This window comes from Sinocyclocheilus rhinocerous, unplaced genomic scaffold (assembly GCF_001515625.1).
Source record: "Sinocyclocheilus rhinocerous isolate Xijiao unplaced genomic scaffold, SAMN03320098_v1.1 scaffold484, whole genome shotgun sequence".
Taxonomy (NCBI): Eukaryota; Metazoa; Chordata; class Actinopteri; order Cypriniformes; family Cyprinidae; genus Sinocyclocheilus; species Sinocyclocheilus rhinocerous.
Window position 1 is genome coordinate 1,187,796 of NW_015658063.1, and position 21,163 is coordinate 1,208,958.

General features: G+C 37.5%; 1 protein-coding gene across 1 annotated transcript in view; it reads left to right on the top strand.

Moving 5' to 3' along the window:
• LOC107722045 (ras GTPase-activating protein nGAP-like) overlaps positions 1-21,163 on the top strand; it is a 67,110-nt gene that overhangs the window by 32,165 nt on the left and 13,782 nt on the right. The window contains exons 4-5 of the mRNA XM_016530272.1: positions 9,480-9,589; positions 14,314-14,426. Of these exons, the coding sequence (XP_016385758.1) occupies positions 9,480-9,589; positions 14,314-14,426 (223 nt within the window). The remainder of the gene's footprint in view (positions 1-9,479; positions 9,590-14,313; positions 14,427-21,163) is intronic.

Here is a 21,163-nt window from a genome sequence, read left to right on the forward strand (position 1 = left end):
CCCCCCCCATATGAACCTCAGTACACTTTTAATACCTAATGTTAAAATTGAAATACCTGTCTGTGGGTTTCCGGCGTTTTTGACCAAACCTGTTTGACCTTTAGATTCTGAGGTGTCATAAAACTAAAACAATGCAAGGTCTGTGAGTTGCAAGGATCTTAATGTAGTGCGCCACACCTGTCTGCTCAGTGGAAAAGGCATCTTGCGAGTCTCCAGTTTCACAGCTTGGTGTTGTGACATCACTACATTCCAGACGTTTGGAATCACACAAAAACAGATAGATGGAAAAGTAAATAGTGACAGAAATCTTGTCATGAGGGAAGGAAGAGAATAGATACACTATTGTGCTTCTGTTTGCACTTGTTTCATTAGATAACATTCTCAAGAGTGGTGGTATTTAAGAAGGTGCACCAACCTGAACCAAAATAGCAAGACAAGGCAAGAGAGAAATTGCTGTCTTAGTCAGCAAACACTTCTGGAAGTGTTCTGTAGCGCCATCAATCTGTTATTGTGGTTTAGTACCACGAATAGAAGTTTGAAGTATAATAAACCCAGCAATAAAAAGAAATCTAACCCCTCATAAAATGCTCTTGGGTATCTGACTGAAAAGAAAAAATCTTTGGGATAACAGGCCCATGGATAAGTGTTTCTGAGCAAATCCTGCCCGGTCACAGCATTTTCACTTAAACCGACTAAAACCCCACTGCATTTTGCAGTGGCTTTCATGCGGGATTTTCCCATAGCTTACCGTCTCTGAGCATTACGATGCAGAGAAATGCTGCAGTTGCGTGTGGTGGAAGCATGGAGCTTTGCTCAGCTTCACAGATGCCCCTGCTGTTCCACTAAATATGAATAATTAATACCCGGCCTGCACATTTCATATCAGGTATCATCATCTTTACTGTGATGGTGTGGAGGCCTGACAAGTAGGCTTTTCATGTATTCCATACTGTTCAGGCATGTAGTATTGATAAAGTTGTGGGTTTCTTTAAGGTCTTGTTCTCAGGGTCATGTTGGGATGACCCAACATGATATAAGGCTCATACTTGGGTAGTGCTCAACAGCGAGCATGCATGATGGCTGTTATATACATGTATTTTGCAATTGCGAATTAAAATACAATTAATAAAACAAACAATCAAAAACAAATTGTAGGGCCACACAATTTGGCCAGAATTTTGTGATTTATGTTAATCTGGTTATAAAATGCTACTATTAATAATAATTATATAAATATTAAAAAATAAATAAATACTGGATGCAAAACAAATAAAAAAAATATTAACTTTGTAATTTTTCACTGTAAAGTTCAGAGTTTTTAAATATAATAATAATTGAAGATAGATGGCACACGTTGTGTTCCTAAAAGCACATTAAATCAACCTAAACTCAGAGCAGATTCAGAGATGGAGTTTGTGCGGATCAGCATTTACCATGGACAAGGCACTGAGATGCTGCAAAGCGAAACACGCAGCATGTATATATTTCGTTTGATTTAATTGCAACCTTTGAAATTTGTGAATTGCACCAAGCCATATCGGTTTCGTTTTTATTTCGATCAGTCACGCAGCCCTATTATATCTTGCATATTTTGATTATTTACATGTTTTATGTCTTAAACCTAAAAATGTTGTCGTCTGTATCAGATGGTTGCTAATTCACCAGCTTGTCACCTTTTTAAACTTTACAACAGATAAATAAAGTTTAGCTGAAACTGCAAGAAAGACTTGTAACATTGGTAAAAAAAAAAAAAAGAAGAATTAATTGTAAATATATCGCTTTCTCAAAGTTGTATTATCTGTATAATTTCTAGTTCTCAGTTATTATTGCAAAAATACAATTATATAAAATACACAGCTATACATAATATAAAATTATATTCTATACATGTTTTACATAATATACATTTAAATATATAATGTAATTTTACATGTAACATTTTTACATCTTACATTGAATGAAATTAATGACATTAAATTAATTTAATTTAATTTAAATTTAAATTAATTAATACTTCTTTTTTTTTTTAGGCCTGTGAATGTTGGAAATTAAAGTTGCCCTGTTTTCCTTTGATTTTCTGTACTTCAGTGGTTGATGAACAATAAAACAAAAATCTCATGGGCTTACAGTGAAGGAGGGACCCAGCCATCCTTAGCTTAGAGTTTTGCACAAGCAAGCACCACACAGAAAATGTAAAAAAAATCTAGTTTTCCAGTGAATTGTGTCTCTCTTACAATGCATCCATATATCAATACATTTAATAACAGTCTTCTCATCCATGCAGAGAATGATGGGTAATGTAAGTGCAGTTATGCTTAATGTTGCAGGCAGTTTGGCTCTAGATAAAGCGTTGTGGCAAAATCTTTTTCACTTTTTTTAGGCAAATCTGTATTCATTTATACCCTCCAAATGGCATTTTACCACAGATTGATTGCTCATCTCAGAAGGCAATAAAAGCAGTGGTGTTGCACTAACTAGGGGACCACCCTTTCTCTCCCATCCCCCACCCTCCTATCCACCAACACCAGAGCACCCGCATCACTTCTAATTACAGCCTGGGTCCCTGTTTCAGGTCTTGCTGTGTTGATTTTAACTCCTCCGTTATCTCCAGAGCTGTATTGATCTGAGGAAGGGCTGGGTCAAATCAATGCAGTAAGTGGATTTTCAGGGGCAGTCACAGCCTGGAGGGTAGGAGAGAAGGAGACGCTACGCTGTGCTGTGCTGGCCTCACTGAGGGGCTGACAGGGAGACCTGATGACTCTGACGCCAGGGGACAGAGGACAGTCAGGGACAGTCTGACCTTGGGCTGCATATAGTGAGGAGATGGATGGGCTGAGAGAGCTGCAGAGGGAGAGAGAGACCAGAATAATTCTAGGTGTGATGGAATAGCTGTGATTTAAGGGAACTAAATCAAAGTGTAGTCACTGAGAATAGCTGGTTTGTCCACACTGCTGTGTCTCATGTGTTTTTTTTAGGTGACTCAGTGTACGAAGATTCAAACAGCCTGGTGTCCTGAGGTAGTCTCTATTTGCATTGGTAAACAGTGGAAATTTTTGTTGTAGAATTTTTAAGACTGTTGATGGGTGAATTTTTAAATAATTGTATTTTATATTATTTGTTACATTTGACCTTCTTTGAAAATGTTACTCATTGGTTGGGTGTTAAGGGGTGGTTGTTTACTGGCCCAAGTAAAAAAAAAAAACATTAAAAAAAATAGCACAATGTATTTTTAGGTCTATCAAATTGACAGTGTTACACATAACATTTTTATTAAATGTTTAACACTATTTTTAACTGCTTTATTTTTTTATTTACAGTTATGCTAAACAATTTGGAGAGAGTAAGATTTTTTCTTTTAAATAAAAAAATGCTTTTTTTCAGCAAGGATGTAATGAATTGATATAATAGTGACCGTGAAGACACTGTTTCTTACCAAATCAGCATATTAGAGTGATTTCTGAAGGATCGTGTGATACTGAAGACTGGAGTAATGACTGCTGAAAATTCAGCTTTGCCATCACAGGAATAAATTGCATTTGAAAATATATTAAAATAGAAAATAGTTCTAATAATATTTCAAAATAATACTGTTTTTTATTGTAGTATTGATTAAATAAATGCAGCCTTGGTAATCATAAGAAGCGTCCTTCAAAAGATAAAAAAAAAATGCTGCTCTATTTATTTGTCAACCTTTTAACATCTGCGGTCTAACAATCCCAACAGGTGACAATGAAGAGAATTTGCAAGGGCATTTATTCAACAACATTTATTGCAGTATGATGCATTTAAAACACTAATTTTGCATCAGTGCTTGCTTCTAAGTTATTTATTTGTATATTTATTTAATTTGGCAACCTAATGTTAATTAACTTTATTACTTTACATCTGTTGCCTAGGAGTTAGCAAACACACACACACACCAACACCTTAATTTAACTAATGTGGGCAGTCCAAGTCTGAGTCTGGCTTGCATCATTTTCTGATCCCAGTCTCCTGATAGCATCCGATAATGCTTTATTAGATTCAATAAGGATTTTGAAGGACATGCTAAATATAGCACATAAAGTCGTGCGCCATACTCCTTCAGTTCAGTCCACATGCGATTCTGTCTTATTTCAGTAGGTCACGTCCAGCTAACAGCTCTAACAATCTTTGACGTTACAGTGTAATCTGATACACACTTGTGTTTCCTCTCTATTCTTTTACTTCTCCATTCTTTAACGACCTCCAAAACACACCTCTCACAAATGACACGCATTCACACGCGCAGCACAAGCCTCCAGAGCCATGTTCCACATGAAGAGCGAAAACAAAAGTCTCGAGGCAAAAAAAGAGCGCCTCTTCGTTTTTCGTATGTGCAAGGCTGCAGCAGGCAGATGGAGCCAGATGCGCTGGGGGGGGGGAATGAGCGAACGAAGGGGGAGAGAGAGGGATGGGAAGTGCTTGCAGTTCTGCTGAGAGGAACAGAGGAGTGAGGTTACAGCAATTGATTGAGTAAATGCGGTAAAATCTCTTCCACTGGTGTGCCAAAAAAGAGAAAGGGAAGAGGCTGATAAAGTGAGGACTAGGATTGCTACTCAGAGATACGGATAGACAGAAGAGGATGGACTGAGACGGGAGAGAGAGGTTTAGCAGAGGACGTTTCAGTCTTTGAGGGAGAGCGCTGGAGAGAGAGGAAGACGGTACGATGTGGCAGCAAGCCACGGCAGGACAATGAAGAGGCTGCAGTTTATCAATGCGGTGGAATCTCTCTCAGAGTGATGGACAATTAAAGGGAAAGCGCTCAAGCTCATTGGACGAGGGTGATGGTCACTCTTCAGCCAATCCAATGGTGACCAGCTCCATTTATTCAGCAGGTGATGGGCAACAGCTGTGATAGAGGTATCTTTCACTCTCTCTCTCTCTTTTCCTCGTTCTCAGCTGCGTTTTATTAGATTAACTTTAATAAATTAAGTTATCGTCTTGCTCTCAGACTTGGAGGGTCATTAAAAAATCTATAATGATTGAAGTTGAGTTGGATATGCTGTTACAGGTCATTTCCTGTTTGATAAGTTGTCCGTGCATGTTCAGAGGCGAAACGAGGTGGTGTTTTGCTGCTCTTGGTTTAGGTTTACTCTCGTTTATGCGTTTAGCTTTTATCCGAAGTGATGTAAAGTGCATTCAAGCTGTATGTTTTATCACAACATGCATTCCCTGGAAATTTAACCCATGATCGTGTTGCTAGCATTAAAATTGTAATATAAGTACCGCTGTGCTTAGTCATAGGGATCACTGCAATTCGTCAAGTTCAGCACTGCAGAGCCCTCGCACAAGCAGCAACTTCACGGAGAGTGTGAGCGATGCATGGAAGAGTTTGATCCGAGGAGCTCGATGATACAACAGGCGGTCTACAGAGTCCAGCTGTGGCTGTGGAGGAGAAAACGTGAAGTTGCTGTTCTTGTGAAGCACAAATGTAATGCGAATGAAGGTTCCAAAAGGGGATATTTGGTAGCCATGCAGTAGAAGAGCCATTTTTGTTCCCCAAAGAACCTTTATGTGAAGAGTTTTTAAAATAATCGTTTGTTTCTTAGTTTGAAGAGTATTTTAATAATCTGAAGAGCCTTTTTTCCTGTTGTAAATAACATTTTGTGCAATGAAAAAAGTTCCATGGATGTTAAAGGTTCTTCATGGAACCATCAATGCCAATAAAAACCTTAATTTTTAAGAGTGTATTTCAGAAAACAGATGTATTTTATGCATCTTGAGGTCTTAGGAAGTCGGATGGACTGCACAGAACTTGACTGGGCCGCTCCTGGGCTGCAAAACGGGTTGAACTGCTAAATTTAGCCGTTAATCAATGGTCCTCTGGAGAGCGGCCAAATGCAAAGGGGTGACTGATGCGTTGTTTAAGAGACATTATAATGTCCCGTTCATTTGATGAGAGATTTGGTGTGTGTGTATACAAGATATAAATAAACATATATTCTTGCAGCATTTCTTCACCCTCATTTTGTTCCAACCATGTACAACTTTCTTGCATTTGTAAAACAGATATATTGAGAAATATTCTCCATAGAATGAAAGTTAAAAGGGGTCCAGTGTTGTTTTGGACCAGGGGCGTAGGCAGCGGACGGGCCTGACGGCACAGGCCCGCCCACTCTGATGAAAGGCCCCCCCCAGTTTATTATACAAATATATTTGTTAAATAATTATTGTTTCATCTATTTTAACACAATTAGAGAACTATTATAACATCTCAAATAAATAAAATGTGTTTTTGCATAATTCTTGATGAGTTTGATTGACAGCAGTGTTAGCCAATTGTTTTCCAGGCTGTTTCGGGCGTGTCACGCATGTAAATTTGTGCGTTCACCCATTCAGTTGGACTGTAATTTGCAGCTGTGTTAGAAAATGTTAGAGAAACAGCAGCAATGCATAATTCTGTAAAAAAAGACTTTTAAAAACTCGCACTGACGAGGGAGAAAGCCCATCCATCAGTCCACAAGTAACGGTAAGACTTTCAGTTCCACGTGCGAACCGACCGGTTCATTCTGTGAAGCCGGGAACACATACAGTCAGGCCGATTATGAATGTCATTTGAGATCAGTCAGTGTTTTCAGTCGGTGTTCAAATTCGTTTGGTGTGCGGTGTCTAAAGAATATAAGACCAGCTGTTGCCAGTCGTCCTCACAAAGATTAGCCTATTTTTTTATAAATTTTGTGACTGACGGCTATTTAACTGCACCTGTTTCCTAAATTGTAGGCCTATTAATTTAAATAATGAATTAACAAATTTTAAAAAATCACAAACATTACATTTCTGAATAAAATAATTTTATACACTTTAGTTATATCTAATTTGGCATTTTCAACGAATGTAGGCCGGTTACATTCTTCTTATTAATAGGCCTATTATTATTAAGTTACTTTTATTATTAAATTAATATTACAATTAATTTGCCCACAATAATTTCATAACGCATCAGATTATCTGATGCGCTGCGAGGATAATAAAGATTAGGCTAGCTTCCTCCTCACTGAAAATGTTTTTAAAAAGGTCTTTCAAAACAGGTTTATTATACAATGAATTATAGGCCTATAATTAAAATTAACACTGCAATCATCAATGAAAAAGCTTTATTTCAAGCAAAAAACATGAAATATGTTTCTTCTTTCTTTCTTTTTTTAATTAATTTATTTATTTTTTCCACTAGCCTATGTTTGGGCCACAAGATAAATATTAAGGGAGTAAATTAAAACATGCCATTATATATGATATACAGTTATCAGCATATGAAGTAGATTCGTCTCTCGTCGTCTCTGAGAGAATATGCGCCGTTAATGCAGCGTCAGATGCCAAAAGCGCCGTCAGTTTTTACGTTCACTTTCTAGTGAATCGACTGAGATGAAGAGGTTCACCTTCATAACTCTTGCGCAAAGTTTTCACGTTGCTTGCGTGATATCCATTGGCTCGCCTTCCTGATTTAAAACAAATATTTACAATATTGCAACGTAACCAGAAGCCACCCTTGAGTTCACGGTTGGGGGCCGCGGATTTGTGCTATGCCACTGGACTCTGTCCGTTAGTTAGCCTAGTGCCCACTCACTTTTGCCCAGGCCCGCCCAAAAATAAAATTCTGGCTACGCCACTGTTTTGGACCCCATTGTCTTTCATTGTTTGAATAAAAACAGTATCATACACTAGAAAGTAAGTCAGACAAGTTTGGAATTTTTGGGTGAACTACGTCTTTAAGCTCTTTATTGTGAGCCGAGGGTTTGATCTTGAGCAGCGGTGGGCAGCTCTCCAACGGACCAGGCACAATCTCTATTGTATGGATCCACTGAGGCCTGCAAGCTGAAACCAGAAGCAGCGTCTTGGCCAAAGACCTCTGGGTCAATTTCAACAGTGTTTCTTGATTCAGTGCAGACGCTGAGAGGCGGGAGTTCTGCGGCAGTTCGTGCTCAGTCATGGACTGGGTTTTTATTTCTCAGGGTGAATTAACTCATTATGGGGTGATGTACACTTCAGTGAGGAGGACAGCCCGAGGGGTGGATCTCTGGGAGGTTGTGCGGATGTAGGTTACGTCCTGCTCCATCCTTGACACACATCGGCTGTGGGGCTCCCTGCAAATATAGAATAAATCGGTCTGAGGAAATAAAAAATAAACTTGGCTATATAAGGAAAATGAGTAATATTCCACTTAGCTTCTGAGAGTGGCTTTATATGAGAGCCACAGGGCGTCCATCTGAAAGTCTGGTGGTGGCAGGTAGAGTGCTTTATTAAGAGGACTTACTGAAAGCTTTGGGTTAATTCACTCTTTTAAACCTGTCTGACTGGCACTTTAGCAAGACGTGAGCTCTCTGTTAGTGACCCGCTGGGCATCATTAAGAGAGAGATAGATTTACAGAGGGCAGGTGACTTTATTAGACCCCAGACTACATTTAAGACTGGTCAGGAGGACCAATCATGGGTGAAATGTGGAAGCAAAAGAAGACACACCTGTCTTTGAAACCTCATTATTAGGGATGCTCATAAAATAATGTTCTTGTGCATCCTTAATCTTATTTTCAGATATTTGTTATTAAAAAAAAGTTTGGGGTCTGTAAGATTTTCTATTGGTACTTAAAAGAAATATCTTGTGTTCACTAAGGCTACATATCATTACAATTTCAAGTAACGGTTTTATATTTTAATATATTTTAAAAAGTAATTTATTCCTGTGATGGCAAAACCGAATTTTCAGCAGCCATTACTCCAGTCTTCGGTGTCACATGATCCTTTGGAAATCATTCTGATATGCTGATTTGGTGCTCAAGAAACATTCTTTTTTTATTAATAATGTTGAAAGTTGTGCTGCTTCATATTTATGTGTTAACTGTGATCATTTTTTCATCTTTGATGAATAGAGGGTTTATTTGAAATATTTGAAAAAAGCATTTATATGAAAATCTGAATATTTGTTTTTCCAAAATATGTTACTGACCCCAAACTTGCATATATATTATTACCTTAATATATGATTTATAAATAGAAACTATAAATACAGGCAAAATGTAATATGCAACTAATGCTGGCATAGAAGTACTTAATTGCCATGCAGTTGAACATACACCACTGCACTGTTGCGTTCTGATTGGCCTTTAAGTATTCATAATATAGACCTAAGCTATAGCATAATGAAATAATTATTGATTATGTGTCAGCCATCATTTCTAAATTAGTGTAGCCACAGTAGTAGTTATAATGTTTGGCACAAATGTTGATTCCATTTAGAAAGATTCCTGTGTCTGCAGTATCAGTAATTCATCAATAACGCCAAACTTCTTCCTGTGTCTTTTCCACAGTCGACTACCCCTGTGTTACAGCTTTCCAACTCAATGTTTTAAATATCTGTAGTTCTCTGATCATTAGTGTGCCTATTAAAACATTTAAAGACATCCTCCCAGTCTCTCTGAAGACTTCCTCTGATCTAATCCCTGCTTTCCTCTCTTCTCTCACAGCGGAAGCGTCTGCGGAGCGCTCTCCCAGGCGGAGGAGCATATCGGGGCTGGGCAGCTCGGAGAAGAACATTTCCATGGATGGCTCCAACTCCTCACCCTTCAAAGTGCCTGTGAGTTCATTTAGCAAAGCACTCATATCAGCATTATACCAATTCATCATCACATCTCTCTAGCCTCAGTTACTTCTCACAGTCTGCAATGCCAGCACTCTTTGTCCTTCAGCTGTTATTTCATTTTTAGACCCCTGAATGTCTTTTTGTGGGCTATTAGAGCTTATTTCGCTGTTTTGCTTACTGACCAGTATAGATTATCCAGTAATTTTTTTTTTTTTAATGTTTTAGTATTATTTTTCAGTTCATTTAAATGAATCAGAATCAGAATCAGAATGAACTTTATTGCCAGGTATGTTTACACATACGAGGAATTTGTTTTCATGACAGAAGCTTCCACAGTGTAACAGAATGACAGTGACAGAACCAAAAAAAAAAAAACAAAGATAATCAAAAATAGAACAAGTAAAATAAGGAATAAAAAATATACAAATCGACAATTGTATGTACAGGTATAGAACAATAGACAGTTGTATGTACAGGTATAGTATGTGCAAATTGAAATATGTGTGTTAGATAAATAAGTGTATGAGTGATGAGCTGAATCACAGGAATGAATCAGATTCAGCAATGCTAAAAGTTCATGACTGTTCAGGAGAGCATTTGATTTTTGTCTAAACTTGCTCGGCTGTAAAGTTCCATTCACAATTCAGTGTTTTATTAAAAATGATGTGAAATTTTGCAATGCTGCACTGCTAAATTATGGAAAAAGTGACTGGAAAAACTATGCTATTGTGGAGACGGCTGAGCTGCTGTCAAAAATATAAAGGGATGGTTTACCCAAAAATGAAAATTGCCATCAAGTACTCACCCTTGTGTTGTTCCAAATAGGGCTGTCGCGGTGAGGGAATTTCCCTTGCGGTAATTTTGAAACGATTCGCGTTTACACATATCTGTGAAAACGGCCAAAAACGCTGTATTGCGTATGCCATGGCAGTAGTTGGCGCTGTCACCTTGTTAGTGAACAGTACATGTAGAGAAGTGAAGCTTATATGATGTATATGATGCGTCTCCGCTGTTGGTTGTAATATTGGTGAAGTAAATCCACACTTTGCTGAAGAAGCGTTAGCAAACTCTTGAGCAGCAACAACAGTACCATATACTCCGCCATTGTTGTGTATGTTTGTTCGCGCTTGCCTTTAAAATCGACACATACTGCGCATGTCTACATACCTAACACGTACTACGCACGCGCATGACATCACCGTTTTCAATGATTCCCGTTTTAGGTGTTTACACGGAAACGACGGTGCCGTTTTTAAAAACTTCCACTTTGAAACCCGTTTTCAAAAATATGCGTTTTCAGTCCCCAAAACGCTGTCGTCGTGTAAACGAACAGTTAAAACGCATAAAAAGTTTCCCGTTTTTGGCTGAAAATGTTGTCGTGTAAACAGCCCCTTCACCAGAAAACCAATCTTAATCTGATGATCATGTAAACATGGTTCATATTTAGATTTTCATAATTTTTTTTTAATGATCTTTCTAGTTTTCCAGGCCTTACATTCTCTGTTCCAGTTTCTAGTTTCACCCCATCCGGTCATTCATTTGTGTTTTATTTGCTGTATTAAATCACACACATACACATGATCATATCACTCTTTTCCTATTGCTATTAATTTCCAGTATAATGATCATAGCAGTGTCTGAATGCTTTTTTTCTTCCCTGTACCAGTATGTTTGTGCTCTCTGATGAGTTTTTCATTTATTTTCTCCTCTTTCACTTCCTTTCGTAGAGTGCTGACAGTATATTGCTTACTTTATGCCTTGTTATGTGTCTTTTGATCTTTTTTATGCTGTTTCTCCTTCCAGTTTCCTGTTTCCTCCTTTATTTTTTGTTTTTAAGTGTTTCAAAAATATGCGTTTTCAGTCCCCAAAACGCCGTTGTCATGTAAACGAACAGTCAAAACTAGGGATGCTCCGATCGATCGACCGGAGATCGGTATCGGCCGATAATCATATTTTATAACTCGATCGGTACTCACCAACTTGGCCGATCTCAGGAACCAATCGCAATTTGATGACGTCAACGTGTGACGACGTACATGATGCGTGGGGCCACAAAACAATAGCCATAGCCAGACTGATAAACAAACACAGACCGGAAGTTAACTTCGGGCCAGGCGCGTGCGCCCATTGAAACCGTCTATATAAAGCTTGAAGCATCAGAATCGGTATCGGCCGATCACCATGACAAGAAATCGGTACTCGGTATCGGCTGCAAAAATCCTGATCGGAGCATCCCTAGTCAAAACGCATAAAACGTTTCCCGTTTTTGGCTGAAAACGTTGTCATGTAAACGGCCCCTTAGTCCCCACAATCAGTCATTGTCTTTTACAAGAGGCTGGTTACATGTCACACTGCACTGATGTAGAAATAGAGCTGAATTCCTGCTTGGGATAAATGCCCCACTTTAATTACCCTCTTGAGCCCCTGATTAGTGAAGCGTCGTCCTCCTCCGTTTATCTCCAGCCACTAATGGTCTTCCTTATTCCAGGCCAGTTCCTATGTGTGAGGAGGACAGAGTTTCAGCCCAATGATGAATGTATATATGGTGCATGCACATACCTTTTGAGTTTTTGCATTCATTTTGAGTTTTTTATGCAGTATTTTCAGCGCTGCATTGCATGAACAATGAGCAGACGCTCCTTCCGATAGCTATATTGTAACAAAGGCACATTCTGGAAACCGTCTGTGCCTCTGAGAAGCATTAGAAATTGTTTGATGATATTTTTAACCAGGCAGGAAGTGGGACAAGGCAGATATTTATATCTCCAGCATTTCTGTGTGTCATTTTATAAGTGATTAATCGTGCATATTTGTCTCTCTGTCACAAAATTCCTAGACAAATGAACTGATTTGGTGCACTCGTATAAAAGACTTGGATGTGTTTTTAATATGAAGTCTCATTACAGCTCAAGTCATTTTCTATTAAGAATATGGAAGCATTGATTGACAGGTGCATTGGGATTAATGAGCTCTGTTGAGGCAGCATATAATTTATATTTGAATTATGTGAAGACTGCATTGAAGCCTGTCAGTCTGTAGGACAGCCGGAATTGAAAGATACATCAGCAGTTGTCACATGATTGCCAGAGGAGTGGAAACAGTTAGTGAGGACTAACTTCGTATTAATGCCAATGATTTTGATATTGAAAGCTTTTCAAATGTTGTGGTGTTTAAGTGTCCACATAATTCAGAGTGGGAATTTGAAAGATATTTTGATCTTTGCTGGACAATTTCCAAATGATGCCCTTTCTAAGACTTTGTACAGCGGCGCCCTCCACATTAGTGCTTCATCGCTCTCTCTCTTCTTCTCTCTTCTCTTTACCCTCTCTATTTCACTTTTCAAACATAAAGCTTTCTCTCATCTTTCTTCTGATGAGGAATGACTAATTTATCACATACAATCCCACTTCTTTTCTGTTAATGGCCTTTTACTAGCCAAACGCTCTCCTACTTACAGTCTGGCACTCATCTGAACAAGACAAATCTCACTTCCCCTGACCTATTTTTTTAGACATTGTCATTGTCCTACATGATTTTAATGTATAGCCGCTCAGCTAACCCTCTGTGATTTACTACAGATAGTTTTCTTCCTGGTTTTCTCTTCCTGTTCCTCTTTTCTTCGGAATAATAAATTCACTGTAAAACAGGTTAGACAGTATGTCTGGTCATATTTTCTGATTGATAGGGAAAATTCTAGCAAATCTGATAAGCCGGTAATTATTTTCATGTTCAAAATCTCTTAATATCACCTGATAACCAATATAACATTTATTTTATAATTCCTTTGAAAGTGGCTCATCGAGTCAATTTTTCAGAGTCAGAAAATAATAATAATATATTAAATAAATATAGTAATTTTCCCCTTTATTCGTTTGTTTGTTCGTTCATTCATTTGGGTTTCATTGACTTATTCAGTCAAATTTCACAATTAGAACAAAATATTATGATTATTATTCCTAATAATTATAGCAATTATTTATTTAGGTTGTTTCTCCTACAGTCGCAATCAATCAGATTTTATAGGCATAACAAAGCTATTTATTTAATTTATTTATTGTGCTCCTCCTACTAACTGAAATGAGTTAACACGCTCTCACTGGACATGAATGGATATGCTGATGCTGAGTATTTTTTTCTTCCTTCCTGTTTTGCTGAAACTAACACACCTCGTAAGAACAGCTCATTCTGACCCAGAACCAAATATTACTCACTTATATATCCGCAGGTGGCCGTTTGAACTCTCTGACTTGGTTACTTATTAATATTTTGTTTTCCTTCAAGACATTGAGCAAGCACGACTGTGCTACAAGCAGACGGTAAACTATTCAGCCGGCCTTGGCCGTCCCATATTACTCTGTGCGAGTGCATTTTCATCGCCAAGATAGACTGATATGTCTGCTGAAACGGTCTGTTGGAGTTTACTTCAGCTGCCTGTCCTCTAATGTTCAAAACTGCTTTTGAAAGGTCAATGAAGTCTTTGCAAAGTTGCCGCCTGCTTTGTCGTGCCGTTGTTTCTGTCATATGTTCTCAGGGTCTTTCAGCGAGTGGTGTCCATGTATAATTGATCATGACTTTAAAGTTGTATATACAGACGCTTACTCATGAGTAAGGTTGAGTCATGCCGGGCACAGCCTCACACTCAGCCATCATTCATCGACTGAAAAACATGAGTTTCTCATAGGAACTCATCTGACTTTCTCTGTGCTTCTGCTTCACAGGGTTTTTTAAGCAAACGACTGAAAGGATCCATCAAAAGAACGAAGAGTCAAACAAAGCTGGATCGCAACACAAGCTTTAGACTCCCATCTCTACGACCAACAGAAAATGACAGGTACAACTCACGCTTGTTTGTTTCTCATGAATGTATTCAGAGGGAACTTTGACTGAACCTCACTGAATTTCCTTCAGTTTTTTTTTGTGTCTCTGACCAGAATTTAAGAGACAGATGTGCGGTTATCTTTCAGATGATAAATTCAAAGCCATCTTCATATCATTGAATATATATATATATTTGAATGGATTATCTTTTCTACTTAACTTTTATAGGTAAAGTGATAGCTTTACTTTTTTCCACTTTTCTTTAATTATAAGCAGCTATTCAAAAAAAAAAAAAGGAGCTGGATGCTTATATAACAAGGCCAAAAATTCAGCTTAAATTCATGCTTGTCTCATAGCAAGCAGCTGGTTGGAAAATATGCTGTGCTGGGACCTGGCATAACATGAGATCTGTTTTAAAAGAAATTTTAAACCTTTCAGGCAGTCTGACAGCTCTCTGGCAGAACCGTTCTGGCAGTTCGTCCCTAATGAAGCTACTGCGCTAAAGCTGCGATTTTAACTGCACTTACGCTACCAGTCAAAAGTTTGGATTCATTTTACTTAATTTATGTTTGGCATGATCTGAAAAACCTTTTGACTGCACTTTTTTTTACTGCCCCCTAGTGGACTGCACTGTATTACAAAATACTTTGGCTGGTTAACAGGGGCCAATTCTTCCCAAAACTACCATTTAGACCTGAAAAATCTTTCTCCATTGACTGACATTCAAAAGTTCCCATGTGTTCTAACAAGAAAAAAAAAAAAACTTTCTAACTGTGTTCTGGTGAAATGAAATTGTTTAGTTTGGTTTTTGTTTTGCTTTGTTTTTTGTTGCGTTTTGCTTTGGTGTTTTTTTTTTTTTTTGGTTTTTGTTTTGCTTTGGTGTTTTTTGTTTTGTTTTGTTTTGTTTTGTTAGACCTAAAAAATCTTTTGTTCATTAATCACCATTTAAATCACCAGTTTCTATTTGTTCTAAACAAAATAAATCTTTTATTTCATTTTATTTTATCTATTTAACCTGTTAGCGGTCCAACGTACCGTACACTTTGTCCTTAATTTATTTAAAAATTTTTTGTAATTAGCTCATTATACTGAATAAGGGGGATATAAACATTCATTAGAGTAATGGGTTGTCCAGCTATTAGTTAAATTTTTTAAATAAGTTTTCATTAAGATAAGTTATTTTGTCTGCCTTTTAAGATAAATTACTTACTTCAGGTATTATTGACCTCCTTCGTCCAAAACTGTTCACCCAGATGATGTTGTATCACATGGACAGTGGCTCTTTGTTTTCTGTCATTTGATTTGTCAGATTTTCTTGTGATTTACTTTATCGCAGTGCTCGGGTGTGTAAGCGCTGTAATTCTTACTTCAGCTAGAGGATTAATGGATAAACGGCTGTTAATAGCATTAGGGAAAGTCACTTTTGCTTTATTACTACACAAACAGTGTGTCACAGGCCTCAGGGCTGAATTAGGGCTGGTTACCTGTGGTGACAAACCAGAAGTTGCATTTCCACCCTTTTTGTTTGTGTTTGCTGGAACAGGATTGAGACTGTGGGCTCTGGTTGTGATGTTGCTGGTGTATCTGCTCTCTCTGTATGCTCTAATGGCCACAGCTGCTGCGGTTAGACTACAGATGAGGAGGAGACGCGATTCTTATCATTCTGATTTCTCTTGCTGCTCCTTGTGGATTGAGTGCATCTGTTTGTGAAGAGCTCTTGCTCATAAAGTAATGCCAGGAAGGAGTGTGTGAGTGTTGTGGGGCATATGATAGTGTGGCCAAGACAGAGGAACTGCATGTGACAGTTTGATTGAGATGAATTACAACTGAACTCTCAGCAGACATCTGTCACTGCGTTCACACATGCACTTATGTGCACATGTTTGGGTGCATTTAAAGGGATAGCTCACCTAAAATTATAATTTTAAAATGTATATACAATACCAGTCTATTTTGTTTGGGGTCGTTAAGTTTTTTGTTTGCTAATTTGATTTTCGATTTTCAAAGAAGTAGGGCTGTGACGGTGAGGAAATTTTCCCACCGACGTGTGACAACACCGGTAATACTGCTATCATCGTGGGGGGGTGGGGGGAGTTTTCCCTCTTTTCCTCGCTTTCCTTCGCTTTTAAATTGCTTGTAAAAGCGGCGTGCACATTTTACTTTCACTTTCGAATTAGCGGCAATTCAGCATCAATTGCTTGAATGCAATGACATTCAAGCAACAACAAAATATAACGTCAAACTCACTTAGCCTATATATAAATAATAGAACTTTTATTAACAAAACGAATAAAAATACACCATGCTATAGCCTAGGCTATGCCTAATATAAAATAACAAATAACTTACACAAAGTTTAAATAAGTATACAAAACTGAGAATAAGTAAACACTGGAACCAAATAAATAAAAACTGTAGAACATAGCAAAATGAATAAGAAAGCTTGGAGACACGGCATACACCTTGATGGAAAATAAAAATAAATAAATTACACAAAGTTTAAATAAAGTAAAATCCGCAAACACTGTGGAACCAATTAAGTAAGAAACTTAAAAAAAAAACTTCCAATATCACCTTAGATAAACGGCAAAAGTCAACAGGCTTTACAAAATCCAAAATATTGCCAAACAGGCGCTTTTGCATTTCGTTTCAAAACTAAATCATTCGCTATCGTCTTGTCTGTCTTACCCCACTCTTCTCGTCACTCAGCTTGACTCTCCTCACGTGATAAATGAAATCCGATCTGTGATGCGACTGTCGTTCGGCACGCTACATTGAGCAGCCACGTTCAGTTTTTAATTGTAGCGTCTGTTCTCTAACTGAACTAGGCCTAAATGATTTATATTACTATAAAAAAAATCAAAACAATGGTGGCGAGCGGTGCTGCGGTGGGCAAGTGGCGTAACCGGTGTTGCTGCTTAACACCGGTATCACCGGATAACCTACAAATAAGTCTCTATGCTCACCAGGGCTACATTATTTGATTTAAAAATACAGTAAAAATAGTTATATTATTATCTAAAATTTTATTTTAAAAAATGTAATAAATGAATTTTATTTTAAAATGTAAATTATATATATATATTTTTTTTGTATAATTTAAAATGTGATTTATTTCTGTTATGGCAAAGTTGAATTTTCATCAGCCATTACTCCAGTCTTCAGTGTCAAATGATGCTTCAGAAATCATTCTGATATGCTGATTTTGTGCTGAAGAAACTTACTGATCCCAAACTTTTGAATGGTACTATATTTGCATTATCTTATGTACCATAAAAGTAGCCCATAGAACTTCCTTCGTTTTTTTCATACTGCAGAAAATTCCAATTTGTTTTCATATCTGATCTTTAGGACTCCCTGTCCTCACTGTTATTTTGCAAGTGATGAAATATGATTTGTTTGTTCAGTGTAGTCAACTTCCAGTGTATCTGCATCTATATATGCTACTAATATGCTAATCTAAATAAACTATCAACATTTTAATCCTAAAGTGAATTGATAACCACCATTATACAGGTGGTAAAACAGAAAAAAACAATAAACATTTAACTAAATAGCAGAATATGTAAAACAATACACCCTAATGTACATTACAGATAACAAAAATGTGTCAGTTTATTGTTTTTCACTCAAAACAGTAAGGATCTTTACATGATCAAGGTTTAGGAACATAGCAAGGATATCGGTAAAATAATCCATGTGACATTAGTGGTTCAACCGTAATTTTACGAAGCTACGAGAATACTTTTTGTGTGCAAAGAAAACAAAAATAACGACTTTATTCAATAATTCGTCTCTGCGTCACCCTATAGCGGCATTTTGGAGAGTATCACATACGTAAACAATGTATGTAAGTGGATACGTTGTTTACATTCAGATCAAAGCGTAAACAACATAAACAGCGTATCCGCGTACAGTGCTGTTGACACAGAACACCATACGTTGTTCACGTATGTGATACTCTCCAAAATGGCGTTTTTTCCCCGTTTTTTTTTATCGTTTTTTTTTCTTTGCGCACAAAGTACAGTTGAACCACAGATGCCACATGGATTATTTTAACGATCTCCTTTCTACGTTTCTGAGCCTTGATCACGTAAGGAACCTTGCTGTCTATGGGAGGGTCAGAGAGCTCTCGGAATGCATCAAAATATCTTAATTTGTGTTCCGAGATGAACGAAGGTCTTACAGGTTTGGAACGACATGAGGGTGAGTAATTAATGACAGAATTTTCATTTTTGGGTGAACTATCCCTTTAATTCATTATGTGGGGATTATTATTTATTTTATTTATTTATTTGATTGCTTGTTCATTTACATTTCAAACTACAAAAACTTTTGTCAAATTTTCATTTTTGGCTGAACTATCCCTTTAATTCATTATGTGGGGATTATTATTTATTTTATTTATTTATTTGATTGCTTGTTCATTTACATTTCAAACTACAAAAACTTTTGTCAGACGTACCATTAAGCTAAACAAAGCAAAAGAAAATGCACCCAAACTTAATAGGTTCCCACATGTATTGTGATCATGCCAAGTGCTAGCTAAAGCTAACTAAACCTCTCTTCAGATAAGGCTACAGTTTTCTGCTTTCTTGGCTTTGCTGAATAGCTGGCTATGGGAAAACATTTGAACTCGTAGCTGAAAAGAAAATGTAAATAGCACATTAGAGACTTTGAAGTAATCGACCTTTGCTGTAGCAGAATCACCTCTCACTATGTGGTCTGAATGAAAATACTAGTCCTGTATTCATAGTGGACTTGGAAGCTTTGACTGTAAAGAGCTTGAATGTGGCACCGCAGTCCCAGTGGACCGATCAGATTTCTTGGATAATGTGGGAGAGCTGTGTCCGGATACGGGCTGACTGTGCACTGATCTGCTTAGCTGTCCGAGTCAGCGCAGGTGAAACGTATCGAGAGCTGGAAGTGAGCCCTCCATCAGGAGTCACCCTGCTGTTCCTGCATCAGCTGTCCAATTCAGTGTACCACGCCTTTGTAAATGGAGACGGAAGGAGATACTGTTTGGATGGAGGAGATGAATAGATGTATCTTGAACTTCACTTTGTCATATGCAATTGCATTCAGTTTTACAAACCACAGGGCAGTTAGGCTGAGAGTCAGATTCAGAAGTTTCAGTAAGTGAGTCAGTTCAGTAAATGTGTAAATTTCATGTGGTGAAAGATTCATTAGACTGATTTGTGATTCAATAACTTGTGAGTTTGAGTAGTTTTATTAAAAGAGCTAACTCATAAGATTTGTGTGTTCACGAATCCCACTACATTGATTGTGCTGTTTGTTTTTTCATACAACCTGAGAAGATGTATTGTTTTTTTGTAGTTTTCCACGATATCTGGGCTGTATAACTGAATTATATTCAATTCTGACTGGAATATCACATCGCGGGGAAAATATGCGGTAATGTAGACAGATAATGGATGTTTTGTGATAAATGATGGGTCCTGTGTTTGGTTCTGTTGGGATGTGAGCCAGATGAGAGGCCAATCATTGTGGTAATCTGTTTTTTATCGAAGTCAGCAGGCATCACCACAATTTCTCATAACGAGAGAAACTGATGCCAGCAGATTTTCTATTAGGCACTTATGCCAGGATAGTCCATGTTGCGTGACCAACTGTCTGATCATATGTGCAAAGTCACTGCATTCAACCTTATAGTAAATGTAAACTTGAAAACGAGCAAAAAGCTTGTTGATTTTAAACTGCACATTTGAATAATTGATTTTGTCTTCAGCACAGAACTAAATGAGAATGTGTGTACAGTACGTTACAGGAGTAGCTGTCTCTTCCTATCAATCATTTTCTTTAGGCTTTTATGTAGTAGTATTGCATACTTTCATTGTATTATACTCTGAGTCTGCGGTCAGTCTTTATATTGGTCTGCTTTAAAACACATATTGATTGTACAGGCATATCTATAAATATATAACCATATATACACACTTCTGTTCAAATGTTTGGGGTCAGTAAGTTTAGTTGTTTGTTTCTTTTATTTAATATTTTGAAGGAAATTAATACACATTTTCAGCAAGGACACATTTTCAGTAAATTGAAAATAAATAAAATTACGCACAAACCAAAATTAGGCCATTATAACTTGATGACATTCTTTATATATTTATTTTTTTCCAGACTTTAATTCAAAACTTTGGGGTCAGTAAGAATTTAAAATAAATTAAAGGGTTAGTTCACCCAAAAATGAAAATTAGCCCATGAATTACTCACCCTCAAGGCATCCTAGGTGTATATGACTTTCTTCTTTCAGACGAATCCAATCAGAGTTATATTAAAAATTGCCTTTGATCTTCCAAGCTGTCTAATGGCAGTCAGCGGGTGTTGCATGCATCCGTCCAAAAGAATTGAAATAAAGCGCATCCATCCATAATAAAAAAAAGTGTCTCACACGACTTCGGGGGCTGAACAAAGGCCTCCTGTAGCGAATTGATGCGTTTTGGTAAGAAAAATATCTATATTCAAAACTTAATAATCACTTTAATCTAGCTTGCTCCAACTGTTGTACACAGAAGCAGCTCCGGGAGGATGACGTATGAGGTCGGCGCTGCGCATCCACTTTTTATTATGGATGGATGCGCTTTATTTCACTTCTTTTGGACTGATGCACTGCAACACCCGCTGAGTGCCATTAAACAGCTTGGAAGATCAAAGACAATTTTTAATATAACTCCGACTGGATTCGCCTGAAAGAAGAAAGTCATATACACCTAGGATGCCTTG